Here is a 21,244-nt window from a genome sequence, read left to right on the forward strand (position 1 = left end):
AACGATAACTAATCCTTCCAGCCCTTTTCCAATATCTCAGCAAGCGATGGGCACAAGGCAGTATACACCCTGGACAGGATACCAGTCCATCGCAGATCGCATGCTGACACACACTCACACCAGGGAAAATATTCCCAGGAGCCAATTAACCTCCAAAAGCAGAGCATCCAGAGGACACCCATGGGGATAACATACTGTACAAACATCAGACAGACAGCACCTTAGGTCCAGAATTGAACCCAGGACAACAACACTTTGTGGCACCACTGTGGTGCCCACTTTAAATAATATTTCCATATTTAGATTTTGCCGTATTAAATATAAAAGTTTCAACAATCAATTTGAACAGACTGCGGTGTTTTGAGCACCCTGTGTTACAGTCTCCGACATTGAACCTTTGCTGTTTAGTCTGCAGTATCAGTTTAGATTAGAAAGAGGTCTAACTAGTTTAGTTCAAACAGAGGAATGTGTTACGCTTCTGTGATTTTTTTATTTTAGCCTGAAGAGTATTAGGAAACGTGACATGCCTCTTTCTATCTCGTGTGTATAAAACACAAATTGGAAATAAAAAAAAATATTTACAAGAACACTGAAAGAAATATTACTGAAATACATTCATCATGATTAACTGCCTGGGTTGCCAAGACTATGCAGTACTATATGACAGATATGAATATATGGTTTCAGAGCACATATCCAACAAACCCTTGCTGCATGTTTCATTTCCTTTCTAAATGTTGGCATACTTTCGAACTTGGATGGTAAATAAGCAGCTAGCTGGGGCAATAATATCATGAAATTACTGTATGTGAGAAAATACCAATAATGCTTCTGATAGTTCTGGTTCAATTTTTATGCAAGTAATATTAAAAAAGAAAAAAAAACATTTGCAGGGATACAATTTTTTTCCCAGTGAAAAAAACAGGGAATTTTTATACTATTGACTTATGCTGTAAGAGCTTCAAAACAGATTCAAATGATAATGGCAAACATTATTACCATAAGCTGGTACTTATCCTGCTACAGTATATTTCAGAACAGTAACAATTAGTAACAGTAACAGTAAGAGGTCTCTATCAGCTTTTGCATGTTAGTGACACTTCTATTTGAAGTACAATAATGAAAAGCAATGGATATTCTATATGTACATTTCAAAATACATTATTCCCGTGGTTTTCTAGTTTCCAATATGCAGTACCATTTCCTAAGACATTTCGTTTCAATAATTTAAGAGGGGTGATAGGTTGTTGTAATCAGTTAACAGCGCAAGGAACTCAACCATAATGCACAACTGCTTCAGCCTTAGTGCAGGAAAAGAAAAAAAACCATGGTTACAAATGAGAGGAGGCTATTGCGGCTATCAAGCTCAATTGGTTGCTAACAAAATCATGCCCAGATGCAGAGTTTGTGAAAGCAGCTGACTGAAGAAAGACTTTAAATCAGGGGTGTCCAAACTTTGTCCTGGAGGGCTCGTGAGTCTCTAGATTTCCAAGGTTTCTTTAAGCAGCAACACCTGAAGAGCTGGAAGGGAGCTAATAATTTGGTCCAGTAAAACTGATAATGAGGCGATTTAGCTTGTTAAGAGCGGAGTTGGAATGAAAACCTGCAGACACACCAACCCTCCCAGGACTGGACAGCCCTGCATTAAATACTATTAGCACAGACCAGTCAAATGTGTTACAGATTCCAGAAGCAATTGACATAAACAAACCTCCAGGGCCTCATGGTAATATACCAATTATACTTAAGGAAACACGATGGTATCCATAACAAAATACGTCTTGCTGTCACTCAAAGACAGAAGTAATAGTCGTTGACTGGAACAGTGCTAATGAAACAGGGCAACAAAACCAAACCAAGCAATCCTCAGATCCATCATCCATCCATCTGTTTTCTAACCACTTCTTCCACTTCAGGGTTGCGGGGCAGCCAGAGCCTATCCCAGCAAGCAACAGATGCAAGGCAGGGTACAACCTGGACAGGACAGCAATCCAGCTCAGGGCAGACACACTGACACAAATACAGACATGCACACACTCACACCTAGGGCCTTGCACCAGAGGCCAATGAACCGACCAGTATGTAGGTAAACAAACTGCACACAGGTAGCTCTCCAGGTCTGGAATTGAACTCAGGGCTCTAGCTCAGCAATGCTTACCATTTTGCCACTGTGCAGTCCTATTAGAATCACAGTTCTCCCTAATATATACTGTATATATCTATTATTTACATGCTGAAACTAGTTAGAATAAATAAACTAGTTAGATTTACAAATTACATCACAACAGGGTTATTAGGCAAACATCCAGAAACTGCAAGGGACATTAAAAAAAAAGAAAAGATTTTGACCAAGAACGACATCGGTGTTTCAGTTGACATACCATTTATATCTTATCATCTCAACTATAAATATAAAATATAAAAGCAATCAAAATAAGCAGGATTCCTGGATTTTAAGTAATGCTACAGAATATACTGGGAAGCTAAACAACACAAGGAGCCCCGAGTGAAGTATTCTAAATACTTAAAGTTGTGAACAAACTAAAACCAAATGTTGTCTTCAGAAATGGGAAAAATGTACGCACTGGAAGACACAGATGAAAACTGTGGAAAAGTGTATTAAACACTGAGAACAGGGTGTACTGTTTTACACAAAGGATAGAGGCAGAGAGTGATTGAGAAACATAAGAAAAGTAAAAAATGGGCACAGGCATTGAAAGCGTACTTCAAAGAATACTCTTATTCCCACAGTTCCTTAATGGCTCTCTTACCCACGCTTTTCCATACTCTATCTTGATTGTTTGAAAACACTAGATCAATACAGACATGGCCTTTAGTAGGTATTCTTACAAACTGAGCAAGAAAGCTGTTGTTAGCTCATGCCTACCATTCCAGTTTCAACTGCTGATATTTCTAATGGCTCTCTCCAAGTTTTGTGAGAAAAATTAATCATTAACTTTTATCAAAGCAGCCCTGATTTTGTTATATAACACTGTACAGTAATTGAAAACAGCATTTGGTAAAATGTAGATGTTAAATGTAAACTCCTATTGCTTTTTGAATGCATTATTGTAAGTCTGACCCATACAGTATATGGTACAGTGCTTTGCAAAACTATTTAGACCATTTCATAATTTTCACATTTTGTTGCTTTAAAGCTTGCAGTCATGACACTTTGAATTAAATAATCGTATTTGTTGTTTACACAACCCCAAACAAAAAAGTAAATAAATCATGAAGGTGAGAGAAAAATGGAAATTATGGATGCATTAGTGTTCAAAAACTTTGGTGTGGCAATCCTACATTAATTTAGGTGAACAAAATTACCTTAACGAGTCACATTATTACTTGATTTGGCCTCTGTCAGTGTGCATTATTAAGGGTTCATATGATTTCAGAATACATTTACCTTTCTCTGTAAAGACTTAATATCTCTTTGAGCATGGTGAAGTCTGTAATTAAGCAGAGGGAGATATCCAGATGCTGCTTAGAGCAGGCTGCACCTCCAAATGGAGCAACTGGGCAAAGAGGAAACAGTTTAGTGATGCCACTGTGACACTAACAGGGACTAAGAAAGAGTAACACACTTTAGTTTGGAGGATGGGAGAAAATGTTTATCGGTCAACCATATCCCAGTCTCTCTACATAGGGGGCTTGCATAAAACTGAAAAGACACCACATGGGATCTGCAACAAAGAGTCCAAGTGATAAAGTAAACATTTGGCACAATGTTTACTTGTGCACAATGTTTACAGCACAGGTGTCAGATTCCTGTGCTGGACTATTAATTTTGATGTATAGTGATACGCCTCAACTAATTATACTGTATCTTTCCTCTCTGTTAAGAATTTAATTAATTCTGTATTTATCAGTCTCCTTTGACAATGTGTTAGTGATACCAATTACAGTTCATAGTAATTGCCAAATAATGCAATATCCTCTATTTCTTCTTGCTTTTTTTCCTAACTCTCCTGGCATTTAAGTATACTGTACATTTTAATTGTTTTGTTTTGACATTTTGATTTTTCCCTGGGTTCTGTTTTTGACACGACTGTACAGTAAGTATACAGTATATCTCTATACAGTATATATTTTTTCTTTTGGGTTATCCTTCCATCCTAGTTTAAATGTTTTTTCCTGTAGATTCTCGCCCCACGCAGAGTGTTGCTCATCTCATTCAGATGTAATCCATCATGTCTGTGGGGATGGCCTTTGCCACAGCACAGCTTCCAATGGCCAAGAAAGATGAAGCCTTGTTTATTACACCATGTGCTGTGCTTACAGATTAGCACTTCCAGTTCTTCACCTTTGCATAGTGCAGGCAGGATCCCTGAGGAAACCAATGAGTCCTACTCTTACGTTGGTTTCCAAGGCTTTTGAATTTCTTTCAGGTGGACACTGCGCGGTTTATGCCAATATCTTTTGACACAAAAGTGGGGGATGATCCCTAATTTACATCTGATACCTCTCGTCTTTCATTCCTTTGCTGTTTTCTTTTAGACTGAGTCAAACAAGAAATGACAACAAGCCCCCTCATTGGTAAAATATAAAGTAGTACTCTTTCATCATCACCTCAGAAAGGTTAAGAGAACTACTGTAAATGGAGTGAAAATCTACTGCAACCTTATGTAATTCCTCGTAGGCTGCTCTGGTCGATAAATCCTTCTACCGCCTGCAGTAAATACTAGGATAAAGTAGTTTAGGAGGGTAGCTGCGTCAGCATGCATAGGCTGCAAAGGAACAAGTCAAGGTTTATTCCATGCTGAAAAGAGAAGAAAGGAAACACAACATTTCGGCTGTGGAGCCTTCTTCGGGTGTGTGAAGATTACCCTTAGAAAAACATTTCTACAATTGTACTATATAACTGAGCCATCGCTTTATTCTAACAGATACACAACGGGTGTCACACTCGAAGAAGGTTCCACAGCCGAATCGTTGTGTTTCCTTTCTTCTCTTTTCAGCATGGAATAAACAGGGAATAAACCTATTACTTGTTCCTATCACATGGTATGATTCTCTATAGCTTTCTCATTTCAAGCTCTTCTCCTTCTTTTTTTACCATTTTAATGAGTGATATGTCATAATAATGCTCAGATTGTCTTGCAGCAACAAATACTCTAATATGTCATACAAAATTCACAGAAGACTGGACCTCAGCATTAGTTGTCTGTTTTTTTTTTGTCCCCCTTTGTCCCGTGTTTGTCTGTGATAGTGTGGGCATTGGGGTGACAGGGCCCTGCGTTGTTGTTGTTATTTTTCCCTGAAGAGGCCCTGGGACCGAGCAGCAGTCATACAGCACTCAAGGGGGCAGGATGAATGTGAGTGGAGGTGCCCCTGGTGAACTGATTGACCAGACCAAAAATCAATGTTGACACATAAATAAAGCTGTGGTAAAAGATTACATTTTCCCTTTAAGTTGAAATCCCTATGTAATGAAAGTGTCATGAATAACGTACTGGCAAAATGGAGAAATGCAGATGATGTTGTGTCTGGAAATAGATCTGCAAATAGGCGAAGAGCCTGACAGCTCCCGTCAAATGTAAAGCCGCCAAAGGAGAGTTTTAGTTTCACAGTCTGCCACACCTCTCTGTCTTCCAGGTCAATATACACTTTTCTACAAATCTTAACATAATTCTGGTGGCATAACAGCAGGACCACAAACATAACTCATTCTCTCTTTTATTTTAGGACCAAAACAGTTCTATTTTAGTATGGTAAACTGTCTGCCATGGCAATTCAAAAGCATAGCTGCTCTACTGTGTATCACTTGTGCATCAAAACAGCCGATGGAGGCTTTACACCAGATCCCACTTTTCTTAAAATAGAAATCAATTTTCCCATAACCTTCTGCGAGAAAAGGGAGAGAAATCTACACTGCAATATATGCTCAAAAACATGACAAAGAGTGAGTTTCTGCACTTGTTTTATCTATATGTATATATCCCTCTTTTTCAACTAAATTTAAAAGAAATTATCCTTGTATCAGTAAATAATTTTGCCCACCATGTATATATATAAGCCTAACAAAGAGATAAATGTTAAATTTATTAAAGCTCTAAATTCTATTACTAAATTAATAATAAATATGTTGTGTATGTCACACAGGTGGGGGCTGCAACTCAGAGGATGAAGTGGGTCTGCGCCTATATACTGTATAAAGTGCTTTAAGATACTGTGGGATGAAAAGTGCTATAAATATTCATGATTATCATTGCTGCTTTTTTTAGTTAGGGTTGTCACCTCTGATTTATACTGTAAAACACAACACACTGAAGCTACAACATAAAATGAAATAAATTAGCTTGCTATGAAATGTATAAAAGTGTCACCACTTACTTCAACAGTTCTTACCTTAGGAAGGTTAACAAGTTGAATTGCATAATTATAGACCAATAACTTTGACCCAACAATTATTAGATCTAAACTAGAGCATAATACCCTAAGAAGTAATCAAGCAGGATTTAGAAAAGCCTAATCAACAGTAATGAATACACACAGGGCCTACGATATTGTGTACTTAGATTTTCAGAAGGCTTTCGATAAAGTTCCTCACAAATGTCTAATTCAGGGAAACACTGTTTGGATTGAGAATGGGTTATGGAAAAACAGGGAGTAAAATGTATCAGTGATCTAGATTTTTGTATAGTTAAGAAACTATTCAATGTTGCAGATGAGCCAAATAAGGAAGATGTGCAAACTGTAAAAGATGCAAATGAAATTAAAAATGATTTAGATAAAATTAACGAGTGGGCACACACCTGGAAGGGGATGTTTAATGCAGAAAAACACAGGGTATTGCACTACTAACTATCAGATAGGCTAGATACAGTAGGTCAAATGGCCAATTGGCCTCCTCTCATTTGTAACGTGTCTTTTATTCTGAAACTCTGATTAGGAAAATGAAGGGTCTACACCATGCAATCATTGCTGCTAGTTGTGTTTATATCCAATATTTAAAGTGTGACTTAGTTACCGACACAAGAAGTGCTGAAACATTAAGGATGATTTGCAATTGAAATTAAATGTGAATGAAATAGCTTGTAAATTATATTAAAATGGTAGCATTTCAGTATTATTAAAAGATGATAAAACAGTATATTACTGTATGTGTATGGTCACATTTTCTGGGAGCATGTTACTGACTGACAATTTGCAGTCATAGAATGCAATTGTGCATGTAGTAATAGCTAGTAATAGCAATAGTAAGCAATATACTGTAGTTATCTACAGTAGTTATTACTGTCATTACCAGTTAACTACTGTATAAAGAGAGGTATGAGGTATGAGTAGAAAGCTGCATATGAAAGACCCACAAAGTTTCAGTTGATGAGCTGAATTGCTCACACCTGAACACTTCACAATTTGTGCCAAAACACTGCATTCTTTCTTTCTGCTTTCGATGTCTGATTGCTCCTTATGTCTAGATATCTTATGACAAGAATACGAAACCAGAATTAAAAAAATCCCTGCATATTTTCCATAAATATATACTGCACATCACATCCATTCATTAAATCCATTCATTAAAGTCACATCCATCCATTCATTAAAGTCACATCCATTCATTAAATATTTTCCCTGGTTATCTTATCAGTAAAATGCACATGTTTATATGTACACTTATATAGTGCCTTTTGTGATAAAATGCCTTAGATATTTTCTCATGCATTATAAAGTCATCAGGTGTGATAATAATAATAATAATAATAATAATAATAATACAATAAATCAGCAACAGTTGTAATAATAATACTGTATTCTCAGAAAAGTTCATCCTTCACGGAGAACTGTGAAACATAAAACACACATGAAGCTAGATAAATCACATTCTCACAACTCAAAAAATGCCCTGTGAAGCAACTAATAAAGCAATATACTGTAAATGTAAGTCGGTTTCAGTGACTTACAAAAAAAAAGATAAAAGAGATAACAGTATAACGTCTACATACTGTACACATACTGTACTTCTTTTTCTCGACAAGTTACAATATTAAAGTTAGAACAGGGGTGGTGTGGTGGCTCTGTGGCTAAGGATCTGGGCCTGTGGCTAGAAGGTTGCTGGTTCAAATCCTGCGGCCAGCAGAGGAATCCTACTCCCTTGGGCCCCTGGGGAAGGCCCTTAACCCCATTTGCTCCGGGGGATGCTGTATAAATGGCTGACCCTGTGCTCTGACCCCCAAGCTTCTCTCCCTGTCTGTGTGCCTCATGGAGAGCAAGTTAGAGTATGCAAAAAGACAAATTCCTAATACAAGAAAATCTATATGTATGTTGTGCTGTGTCATGCTATTTTTTTTGGTTTTTTCAAGATTCTCCGTTCATTATTTGAAAGCAAATGACAACGGATTTTGTGGGTTAAACAAACGCAGGTTTATTCCCATTATTTGAAAGAAAAAGTCAAACAGTTGGAGGGTGGCAGTCCTTCCATCACAAAATGAGATGGAACTCTGGCCACATCATCAGTAGTGAAAGCATGTACATGTAATAACCATCACCCAGATACACCTAGTGGCACACTGGAGTTAGGAATCCTCCCTGCAAAAACGTATTATATGTGACATTCTAATTCCATTAAAAAGTCAGTGAAGCTCTAGGTGCTATTTTATGTCCGTTTAATTAAAGTCACAACTATTAGTAATGTCTCTCTAGGATCTCTTCAAGGATCTTTAAACAAAATACTGTAAAATGAAAAGGTGGCCTCCTTCTCTCCTAACAGTTCTGGGTTCTTCAGTGTTTAAGAACTCACCTGGATAATACCGAGCCAGACCAGTCGCACTGCCAAACACCTGCCAAAGTAAAGTAGGATCCTCTTCTCTGTTTTTCTTAAAGATGTTTTCCAGTGCCTCAGTCCAGCTCAGCTCGTTCAGCACCACTGTGGCTGGAGAAGACAGAAAGCAAGTTCAAATTGTAAACTCAATTTTGTCTGTGGGAGGACCTATTAAATATGTATTATATGAAATATTAACATCATAGTTCATTTGATGTACAGCAATTCAGAATCACATTACTGAAAGTACTCAGTTCAGTCATATACCAATCAATGAAGATATACAGTACAGTGTATATACAGTATTCATACTTTAAAATATTTGTAACTGTAAATACAAGTTATTTAATATTCATGTTGATAATCTGTTTTAGAGTCTTTTGTCATTGGTATGACTATCTCAGAAAATGTAGCGGGGGTTGTTGTGGAAGTACTTTTCTGGTTATTACAATTTTATTTCTGGTTATGTTGATAGACTTTATGTACAGAAGGCACCTCCTTATTATACCAGAAAACATTTTTTATTATCATGGCTCAGGTACCTAACACAAATAATGGAAATAATTAATTAATAGATGCTCATTGTTTCACATAAGAAGATACAGATAAAGATACATAAGAAGATACAGAAAGAGAAAATGTAAAATAAATTAATCCTAATAGATGCTCACAATTTGAACATTACACACCACAGCATTACATACAAAATGTACAAAATATCATTAGGCCAGGTGCAAAAGCATCATGAAAAAATATTTAAATATATAATTCGTATAACCTTGAGACCGTGGTTAAAACAGAACATTACCATAGAAGCTAAAATGACATTGCATCAAATGTCAAATAAGAGAAATGATACATAGTGCATCATGAATCTGTGCCAAAGTGCATCAAAGTTAGCTGGTTCTTTCTTTAAATTGTGTCTGCATACATATCAAGTGTTGGTCTGAAAATGAAATGTTTAATCTGTGGTATTTCCAGACTGTAAATACACAAGCTGTGAGCTTTTGAGTATAAACTGTATGTACTGTACCTTATGCTATAATTGTGAAACAAATACTTTCAGAAAAACATTCCAGGTAAAGAGGAAAACAAAAAATCATTCTTAGATAGATACTTTACATACTTTATTGATCCCGTGAGGCTTTACTGATTAATGTCATTTGCATAACAAATAAAATAGGACAATTTTCCTCTGAAAAATAAAAAGGGAAATTCTGTCTATAAGCCTAAGGCCAAACATTGGTTAGGGACTACAGTATTACCACTGATCTTGTCAGATCTCAGTAGACAAGCAAAGCAGGGTCTGGTCAGGTCTGGGATAGAAGACCTCCAAGGAAACTAGTGGGGACCACTGTAGCAGGTGCCATCCTTCATATCAGATGTTAACCTGAGGCCCTGACTACTGTTCATTACTGATCTTACTGCACTGTTCAGGGGTATAAACACTAGTTTCCATCCTGACTAAATTCCACTCTCATTTCGCACAATCTGGCTTTTCTTAAGTGCTCCCTTAATTCAACAGGAGAAGCAGTTTCTCATACCAGACCTGTTGTTGAGTGGATCTGCTGGCACATAATGGCTGCCTCACATAACCTGGATGGATGCTGCAGTGGTACAGTAGATATACTGTAGATCCCGACCTACATGTAAAGTACTTTTGGAATACTTTGGGATCCAAAGTGTTAAAGTAATTTGCTATGATTAACTATCTTATGATGTGTTTCCACTGATATTAGGTTTAAGATATCAACACCTACAAGACTTATTTTGGTAATTTTTATTCCTAGGGTGGGAGGCACAGTTGCCCAGTGGTTAGCATCGCTGCCTCACAGAGTTGGGGCCCTGGGATCAATCCTGGACCTGGGCTGCTTTTTTATGGAGGTTGTATGTTCTCCCCTCGCTCAAGAGGGATTCCTCCAAGTGCTCCAGTTTCCTCCCACAGTTCAAAGACCTACTGGTAAGTTTCTGAGAAAACTGTTCCTGGTGAGAGTGTGTGGGTGTCTGTGTCCGTGTGTGGCCTGGGATGGACTAGTATCCTGTTCAGGGTGTATCCTGCCTTGCACCCATTACTTGCCAGGAGAGGTTCCACCTCATCCATGACCCTGGATTGGAAGAAGGTGTTAGAAAATCGATGCATAATTCTTATGGTAGTTTCTGCTATTCATATAAGGAAATAAAGATGATACCATCAGGGGCACTGTAAAGAAAAGATTATTGCTTTATCTCTTTCCCACAGAATGTGCTTTGATTATACAAACACCATTTACAGTACCATACCAGTCGGTGGCATTTCTGCAAAGCAGAAATATAGTGTTTTAGAATAGAATTTAAAATTGTCCTTACGGCACTTTATTTTTTACCTAATGTAAACTTCTCATTTTATAACACAAAATGATGCCTAAAGTTAAATTAGAGGGAAAGGTAAAGCTGGAATTACATGCACTGACACCCATGGGTCAGAAGTGAAGGAAAAAAGGTGAGCTTAATCCAAGATTATCCATTTTCCGTCTTGATCTGTCTTGAACTAAAGCATCCTGAGTCTGGCGACAGAATTCAGCAAAATGTCATACCAAATGCTGAGCATACTCTTTATGAAAAGAGTATGAATAAATGCTTAGAGTAGTAAAATGCTTAGAATATCATTAAAGCCACAACCTGTCACGTCCAGAGGCATAAAAAGAGTGCTACGCTACCCCCAGAGTTTTTTTGGTTATGTAACAAAAACAAATTGGCAATTCTAAATGAAGAAAAAACAGAACTATTATTTCATTTCCTATTTACAGGGGCCTTGCAAACTATTCGTCATGATAATGAATATCAGGATAGCAGCAAGGACTCACCACCTGAAATAAAAGAAAGCATAACATATTGTACACTCCACACTCTTTTTCATACCTACATTACCAGTTTTTTTAATAATGGTGAAACAGGGGTATTGACTCTTGCTTGCCATGATGGAGTTCCTTTCCTCGAACTTTCAGGTTTACAAAAGACCTTCAAAATGCAATACAAGCCTAAGGCACGAATGTTTTTATGCCCCTCATTTCGCTCATACTGCCATTACCACAGCAAAGCTCTGGACCATTTCCCTGTTCAATCCAGCCAAATCCATTGTTATTACTATTATGATATTGCAAGCACAATATAATATGCATCGCTACACAGCTGGTGATATCAATCATCCCTTATAATTCCTCAGAGATACAGGCTTCCTTTTTTCTATCACGTCTTTATGATACAGGTCTTATAAGCCTTGACAATCCTCTGAGTTCAATTTTCTACCAAAACTGTTATCAATATTACATTCAGCTGCATCTCTTCTAATTCAGGCTTATTTTAAATGGAGCAGGAAAAACACACTTTTGATGATGTATTTAATCTGCCAGCTCGGTGTATGTCTTTATTTGAAAAGCCTTTGAGATGTTTGCTCTCTGAAATGATAACACTTTTTGTTTTCCAATGGATACAATGATTCAGTCCTGGATAAGGCATTCTGTGGCTTTGTCACAGGAGCTAAAATGGCTCCATCTGTAGATCTGAAAGTTCCTATTCCTTAATGTGTGAATTAAGAGCAGCCGCATGACCAGAGATGCAGCCATTCAGAATCCATTTCAAAACTCTAATTCACGGTAAACAAGGTGCACTGTACCGTGGTATGATTCAGTTTGCTGAATTTAGCAAGTTACTAAGGGAAAATTTGGCAGCTGAAAATTAAAATAACTGAAGTATAATAACATTTCTACAGTATATGTCATTAACAATAGTGATTATTAATATAAATTAATTATAGTTATAAAGCTGGTAGTGATAACTGAAAATAAAAACTAAGGCACATAACAGTATTTCATCTTGTTCATGTACATTTTCTGCATTGAATTCCTTGGTTACTTGCTGTAGTTATTTTGGAAAAGTATCGACGTATTTATTTTAACTATATTTCCCATGAACACCTGCTGTCATGACTATAATATAATATAACACTGAACAAAAACTTACACAAAGAAACACACTATAAACCGCATATTATAAATCAAAAAACTTTGGTTGTCATTGTTGGGATGTTGTTGTGGCAATAGTGTGGTTTATTTAAAGAAAATTCTTTTATGGTACAGTATCAGCTACAATGCAACTTACATTAAGTATGTAAGCCATTCTTTGAAAGTCATCCAAGTTAGTACTGGCCTCTTTTTTTTAACACATGTATTTGCTTTTAAATATGATATGTTTTTTAAACCCACTATGTATAATATATTTTAACAATCAAAACCTAAAATACAATTTTCTGTTTCATAACTAGTTTACACACACTTAATACTCCTGTATACTGTATGTAACAATAAAATAAAAAAAAAACTGTCAGTGTTACTGTAAAGTTTGATTAGCACAGAAAAGCAGTAATGGGTTAATACACATTTAAACTGTATTATTAAAACAAGATTTGTCTGACAGCCGTATGAGGTTGCATATGGTTTCACATTAAATATTAAGGATTCACTGAAAAAAAAACATATTTTTGCCGTGGCACTAGTTGTGGTGTGCCTCCTCACACCTTGTACATTGTAAATGGCTGCATCTGTATGTAACACATGTCAAAAGTGAATTACCCATTTAAGGTTTATTTTCACCTCTCACTCATTTAATGTAAAACACTAACCATTAAATGTAGAGCAGCAATAGATTATTTTGCAGTGAGATATTAACCATTCATGCTAACCATTCAGGTTTGTGAATGGGATAACATTTATTATTCCTCTCCATTTGCACATCATTTCTTCCCTTTTGGTAAAGTATAAAGTGCTTGTTGGAGTTACAGCAGCTGGCCTAGTCCATCAACCTGTATTGTGAACACTGTGTGGTGTGGAAGCTCTGAACTTTCAAGTAGTAAATGAAAGTAAAGAATACCATGTCAAGTGACCACCCACAGAACTGTCTCACCTTAAAGGGGCCCAGCTATTAATAATTCAAGCGACCAAAAGTCAGTAGCTTTTTTGGCACAATCCTGAATTTACACAAACTTTGTTACATTTTGAATAACGTTCTTGACTAAATATCAACCATTTTACCTACAGTATACACCTTGGTCCTTATTAAAAGTTCACACTCTGAGTGACAGCTCAAATGATAATGGTCTGTGAATGTTCCAGTATATAAAGAACATTTTTTCAATACTTTTTTTTCTTATTTTAAGCATTTCAGGCTCCACTAAGACCTTTGGGAAACCCTTGGGAAACACTTCTCTATCTGCCCCTCCAGTGACTGATTGAAATGTCTCCACAGCAGCTAATAGAGGACAAGTCTTGTGTCTCTAACCTTTTTCTTATATTGAAAGCGAGGTTCTTCCTAATCAGTCTCATAAAGGAGCACAGAACTAGTAAGAGTCAGACAGTAGTCACAATATTCCTGGCTGAGATGTGGTGTTGGGGAAAAAAAATCCACTTAAAAAATGTGAGCACACCAGCTATTTTAAACTTGCACACTGAATATACTGTACACTGCATCATACTGAAGATTTCACATTGGTGTTTCAGAACAGCTCTTGATCTGTTTTGCAACAGATTAATTCACAGTTATTGGGACGTAAATTTTTCTCCTCTGGGAATGTCCAGGTACAGAGCTCTTCTTTTCATTCTGAACTGCGGTACTTTACCAAGGAGTCCCAGAATCCCCCTGCTCAGCAATGATCATTAGGTCACTATTGGTCTTCAGGTACAATAGTATCTTATTTTTTAGTTTGTTGTTATCTTTTCTAATTGTCAATTGTGAGATTTTATATTTCTTTACCATCAAATTGTCACCATCAAACATTTAATATAACAATTAGTAAAAATAAGAACTGTTCTATTTTGTGAATCCTATAAGGTGTACTATAAGTTAAATTTGGACACAGTATGGGGACATTTTCATTTTTTCTTATGCTTTTCATAACGTGGTGAATGGTGAAAGAACTCATTTTGTGTTAGCAGAGAAAAACACTTAATTTAATTCTAACTATCCGTGCAAGGAATGAGCCAGTATACCTGGATCAAAAGTTGGATACTGAATTTACTACTGACCCATTTGTCACAAAATATGAGTCAGTCACAGAAAAACAGTCACTCTTCTTGACATGAGATATATGAAACTAGTGCATGCAGATCAGGACAGTAAATGCAGATCACGACAGTAAAGCTGGTGATGTAGCATTATCAGAAATTCCTTAAATAGACACTCGCAATGGGCCTCTGTCCCACATAAGTAAATTTAATAGATACTATGAAGAGAATTTTAGACCTCTAAGTGCACTCAACATGTCAGATGAGGCACAGAAAGTGTCTGTCTGACCAGAATATCTTCTAGAGTTGATTTCACTTTCCAGGTTGGAATGCTACACCCTGTTCTGTATTTATCATGAGTCAGTGAAAATGATTTTAAAAATCAATCAAATCATACTGTCTTAGTTGCCACACTACACATGCTCTAGAGTCAATTTCATTGGCTTATGTGCTGCACTTAAACTATAAATAACATAAAACACCCTGCTGCATTAACCTGCAAACGCATTGGATCACACTGGCACACAGATTGCAGTATCACAGCAGGCAGTCAAATCTTCATTACTGCAGTTACACAATATTACTTAAGCATAAGCATAATTGCTGAACAGAACATAAGGACTCCTGCCAAGACGTTATACCTTACATGCTGCAGTAATCACACATACTTGTAGGATACCTTTGACATCTTGCAGCCAGATTTTGCAAAGAGCCTTCTGTCTTCAGTGCACAGAAATGCAAGCGACAATATTATTTCCTCTGGAATGCAGTACAACCAACATATACATATAAACTCAGTATTTTGATCTGTAACATTTATTCTGATTTAGTTTTCTCAGTAATCTCATTTTAAAAAATAGATAAAAAGCATAAAGAGCCATGCACTTATGGACACTAAAGTCTTTGTTGTCCACAAGATGGCATGTAGTGCATTCCTGTGAAGACATTCTATCAAGACATTGTTTCAAGAGAAGAGCGACCATGTTTTGTAACAGCACCTACAGTAGCTAGAAGCTATGAAGTTATGCTTTAATTTTGACATTTCTTCGTGGCTTATTGGTATTCTATCGGGCCCTACTGTTATTATTCTCAATATTATTTATTTAATTACTGGTGTGTGTCTTATATGTCTTTAACTATATGAGCTCACTGAGTCAAATTCCCTGTAAGTGGTTGTTATGGCAATAAAGTATTGAACTTCCTAGGGTGTATAATTGCCAGCACGAGAATATGCTCTGCAAGGTCCCTGTCACAGGTGTCACAACATAGAATTAGCAAACATACATAGAATTATTTTGACAGATACAGGTTGTGGAAATCCTCAAACATCAACAAAAGAGAAATTGCACTCTCGGAAATGCTGGGGAATCTGAGTTTATAATGACCCAAAAATAAAAAAAACATCACAGTTTCAAAGGCCAACACTGAAAGTGAAAGTTATCCTTTTTTTAGAATGAACACGTTCAAGGAACTGCAAAAATTTTATATAAAATTTAATTAGATAATGGCATAAAAAACAGAAAAAAATATTAGGTTCATAAATATGAATAATTTATATAAAAAATAAAGACAAATCAGAATTATTACAAAAGACTAGTTATATTTTTAGCACGTTTTCTTGGTCTGTAGTGCATATTTACATTATACATATTAAAAAGGCTAGTTCACTATATTAAAACCCTGTAGACCGTGAAACATTTTTTTTCCAAACCAAACTGGCAGTTACAATATTTTCCTTCCATACTTCCCCTCTTAGCTTAGAAAATGTCAATTATTAATCAACGTATATCTCCACTACAACCCTTGTAAACACGATGGAGGAATAGAGAATAGTGCATGCCTTCATCAAAAATATACAAGTGAGAGTCATGCATCTCTGAGGATTCTGCATGCTTTCCCCATGTCTTGGCCAGTTTAAAGTAGATTAAAAGTATTTTAAGATGAGACTTGTGGGGAGTTAATCAGAGTTAATCAGAACCCAATTCCCTAAAAGGCAAAGGGGAATGACCTGTAGTCCTTCGACACATGACCAACTGGAAAAAGAAAATATGGTCAAATTGACTGCTGTTACTCAGGAAGTAACCTCTGAGGTTTAGTCTACCATCAGAAAAGAGCTTCCAAGATGCACTGCATGAGATGAAAAAGAAAATGATGACCAACAGAGGGACATGCTCTCAGAAGAGTCATTTTTAAGATAAGTTAAGATCACTTTATTGGCCATATACAATTTCTTGTATTAGGAATTTGTCTTTTTTGCATACCCCAACTTGCTCTCCATGAGACGCACGGGGAGAGAAGCTTGGGGTCAGAGCACAGGGTCAGGCACCATTTGCTCTGTAAGAGTCCAATAACATGCACTCAGAATAGCAATCATGCTAAAATATAAAATGCAGTTAAGATTCCAAAAGAACATTAGAAGGGTTGCAAAGGAGATCCAAGGATCTTTCAGTCTCCCAGGTTTATCTCAGTTTGAAGGTTGTCTATCTTATATTTAAAACTTATTTCTGTAGAAGGCAGTGAAACAGTCACTTCCTCATTTCATCTCAAAAAGACCTGGTACATGTCCGGTCTCGAAGGGCCCAGTGAATAGAGTTTGGCTATAAAGAAGCTACTGATTCACTTTTAGTTTCTTAAAATGTTTTTTTTGTAATATTCACACTTTCAAAAATGTGTCGATGCCATTTCTAATTAAAAATGGGAATCATTGATGGGTGTTAATACTTTTGCAAGACTCTGTAATTCCTTTTTTAGATTTTATAACTGCTTAAGTGATGATAATTCCAAAGCGTTTTTGACTTGCTTCAGGCAAGTTATAGCTATTTTCATTTAAGTTTTTTTTTTTCCATGCATTTAAGTCCATGTAAGTCTAAACTTATGTTCCTAGACCCTCAGGTAATTATTTTTAAACATGCATAGATCTTCAAGATATCTCTCTTTCTTTGAAGTATTATTTTAGTTCTTTGTTGTAACGCTGAAAGGTACATTGCACCTTAAAATCATTGAAATTATTGTAAACAAAAACATTAACTGATATTGATGTTCTCCGATCTGTAGATTGTCTCTAGATATTCCATAGACTTTGATCACGATCTTTGATTTGAGAGTTTCTTCAACATAGGAAAACAAATAAGAACATGAAAAATAGATTGATGAATGTATTCAATGCTGTCTTCAACAATGAAAACAAGTAAGAAGTAGAATAAGGTTTCAACATTCGCAGATTGAGCATTCACGCCTTCGATTATTCGTGGGTGAAGGTCACCGAGATGGATATGGGCTACAAAGTGAAAAATACATTTTCAGGGATGGAGCTGCGAGGCTGCAAGGTGAATTCAGATCTCACTTTGAGAATGAAATTTGAGTCTTTGTACTATTGAGTGAGCCCTTCCCTACACATTTCCCTATACGTACACAGCACTTCTGAAACCAGGCCAGAAAGAATTGCACAGTCACCCAAGTCTTCTTATTTGATTGCTAATAAATGGGCAAGAGGTTCTATATTCTTGCCGCGTATTGCCCTGGGATTTGCAGACCAGTACAGTGACCTTGGCTTTATTATGCGATTGGCTGCATTATCACACAGACGTAGCCATCCATTTTCTAATCACTTCAACCAACACAGGGTCACGTACTGTATATACAGTACAACAATTCAATGTCTCTGCAGTATCCGAATTGGACTGCGAATGATTAAAAGACAGTACAAGGTAAGGGCACCAAACATTTAATCCCAATTCCACCCTTCGCTTTTGTTCTGTATTAATATTAAGGCCCACCGAAAATATAATCACTTTGAACTGTTCTTCTCATTTCCCGCAACACCATCCTTTACCTTTTTGGAATGTTTTCATTATCTTCGAGCATCGTAGACCCTAAATAAGGTATCATATAATGGATCACCCAGCATTATCAAAGTGACCTTCAACTCAGAAAGCACATTTTCTGAAGACTAAGATATGATAACAGAGGTAGTATCTATGATAATTTTTTTGAATGTTATTTGTCTTTAAAGACAAATAGCATAAACACAGCAAGAATGCTTAAAAGTGTTTCAATTAAATCCCTTTGATTGATTTTATTTAGTTTGCTCAAATAAACCAAAACCAACACAAAAAAATTGTGAAGTGCAGCAACTGTTAACTGTGAACTAATTTACAGAGGTGAAACGTAAGGCTCTTAAATTTAGTTCAGGCTTGCATTTGCTACTTTCCTTATAATAATAATAATAATAATAATTGCTTACACTTATATAGCGCTTTTCTGGACACTCCACTCAAAGCGCTTTACAGGTAATGGGGACTCCCCTCCACCACCACCAATGTGCAGCATCCACCTGGATGATGCGACGGCAGCCATAGTGCGCCAGAACGCTCACCACACATTAGCTATCAGTGGGGAGGAGAGCAGAGTAATGTAGCCAATTCATAGAGGGGGATTATTAGGAGGCCATGATTAGTAAGGGCCAATTGGAAATTTGGCCAGGACACCGGGGTTACACCCCTACTCTTTTCGAGAAGCGCCCTGGGATTTTTAATGACCACAGAGAGTCAGGACCTCGGTTTTACGTCTCATCCGAAGGACGGCGCCTGTTTACAGTATAGTGTCCCCGTCACTATACTGGGGCATTAGGACCCACATGGACCGCAGGGTGAGCGCCCCCCGCTGGCCCCACTAACACCTCTTCCAGCAGCAACCTTAGTTTTTCCCAGGAGGTCTCCCATCCAGGTACTGACCAGGCTCACACCTGCTTAGCTTCAGTGGGTTGCCAGTTGTGAGTTGCAGGGTGATATGGCTGCTGGCGTATAAATTATCCATTTGTAATAAATTATCCATTGCCTTAGACCAAAAATGCTTTAATGTAATTACAAGTAAATAATTACCTTCAGTTTCTGACATGTAACATTACCGAATTTGTAAATTATACAATGTATTAGTTACAACAACCTAAGAAGAGCAAATGCATTCTTTCATTCTTAAAGCACAATATAGCATAACTGCAGTATAGTTTCTTTCAAAAATCATTTCCATGGCATATCCATGGTTTAAGAACTTGGCTTGAAAATGTTGATCAAATAATGGAAATAATATTAAACTAAGTAATAATGAATAGTTTTTCAAAGAAGAAAAAAAAATTCTTCAGTTTGTGCTCTGTGTGCCATCGAACACTTAGTCTATAGACATTCATGGTAACAATATGCAGTGACAGTAAGCCACAAATATTAAAGTGTAATACTATTTTTTTCTATTCATATAGACAGGAAGAGGAGATTTGGTGCTTCATAACATTTGTGTACAAGTGCACAGCATAACCAGTCTTGGCACTTTTTTGTGACCTTGTAAATTTCCACAGCAAAACATAAAATATAAATAGCAAAGAAAAAATTATATCCACAGTACTGGATCTTGCCCAACATCCACAACATGATTAAGAACAAATATGCAAAAACCTGTAATTTTAATTTTTAAACCATTTTCAAAAGGGCCCAGAAATATTTACACAAAATAAATAAAGCGAAACGTGAATGCATATTCAACACAATCACACATCTAAAAATATCCCCTCACAAAGAAAGTTTAAACAATCATGTGGCAGCTGCCGGTTCATTATTTTATTTCCCTTGAGATTTATATGCAAATTTATTGTGTTTGTCTGCAATATCAATGGACGCCGTCGCACACTACAGAAAAAATCAATCCCTGTTTCCTAAAAACATGTCCTGTAAACACTCTGGGGTCTAATTAATCAACTCTAACTGAATAGATCAGGCTGAACTAGAAGCCTAATAAAACCGAAACAGCGGAACAAATAATCTCTTGTAACAAATTCATACCCACTGCAGTCAGACACGCTCACACACACAGATTCATGAAACAACCTTTTTTTTTTTCTTGATGAAGACAGAGAAGTCTATGGTTAAGAGCATTTTCCTTGAATCCATGCCAAATCTATCCATCTAGCTAAATGTCATTCTAAGGTTGTTTCAGGCTTTGGCTCAGGGTAGCTAACTATTAAATCACTAATGGCTGTTCCTTCCCACAATCGATGGGCGTAACACGGATGTGACTCCTGCCACAGAGTCCTATCAATCACTTCAGCTCCTCAGTCAACCTCCCAACATCTATATACAGTATATCAGGCTTAGGATCCTGTCAAACACAAGCTAAAGTCAATGTCTTTTCCTTGCTTCAAACAAGATGTTTCTAACAGAGCCTAACATCTCAATACATTCTCTCTTATTTGGTGGGCTCTATTCATTTCAATGAGGCTTCTGAGTAATTCCTGTAATGTTTTTGAAACATTACATCTGCTGTGTTGGTTAAGCTTAATTGGAAATGCCTTGTATAACCTGTGTGCATTTTAATCAATGAGCAAGGATAAGGCAAAATTAAAATGCATGTAGTACTTTATGTTTCTAAGAAATACATTTTACGTGTTATATATAGA

The 21,244-nt window shown here is 36.7% G+C and overlaps 1 protein-coding gene across 15 annotated transcripts in view; it reads right to left on the reverse strand.

Annotated features, from left to right (window-relative positions):
- cacna2d1 (calcium voltage-gated channel auxiliary subunit alpha2delta 1) overlaps nt 1–21,244 on the reverse strand; it is a 240,725-nt gene that overhangs the window by 76,847 nt on the left and 142,634 nt on the right. For all 15 annotated transcript variants that reach the window (XM_088645537.1, XM_088645538.1, XM_088645536.1 and 12 more), the window contains exon 7: nt 8,744–8,875. In XM_088645537.1, coding sequence (XP_088501663.1) covers nt 8,744–8,875 — 132 coding nt within the window. The remainder of the gene's footprint in view (nt 1–8,743; nt 8,876–21,244) is intronic.

Source organism: Lepisosteus platostomus, chromosome 9 (assembly GCF_059453375.1).
Source record: "Lepisosteus platostomus isolate fLepPlt1 chromosome 9, fLepPlt1.hap1, whole genome shotgun sequence".
Taxonomy (NCBI): Eukaryota; Metazoa; Chordata; class Actinopteri; order Semionotiformes; family Lepisosteidae; genus Lepisosteus; species Lepisosteus platostomus.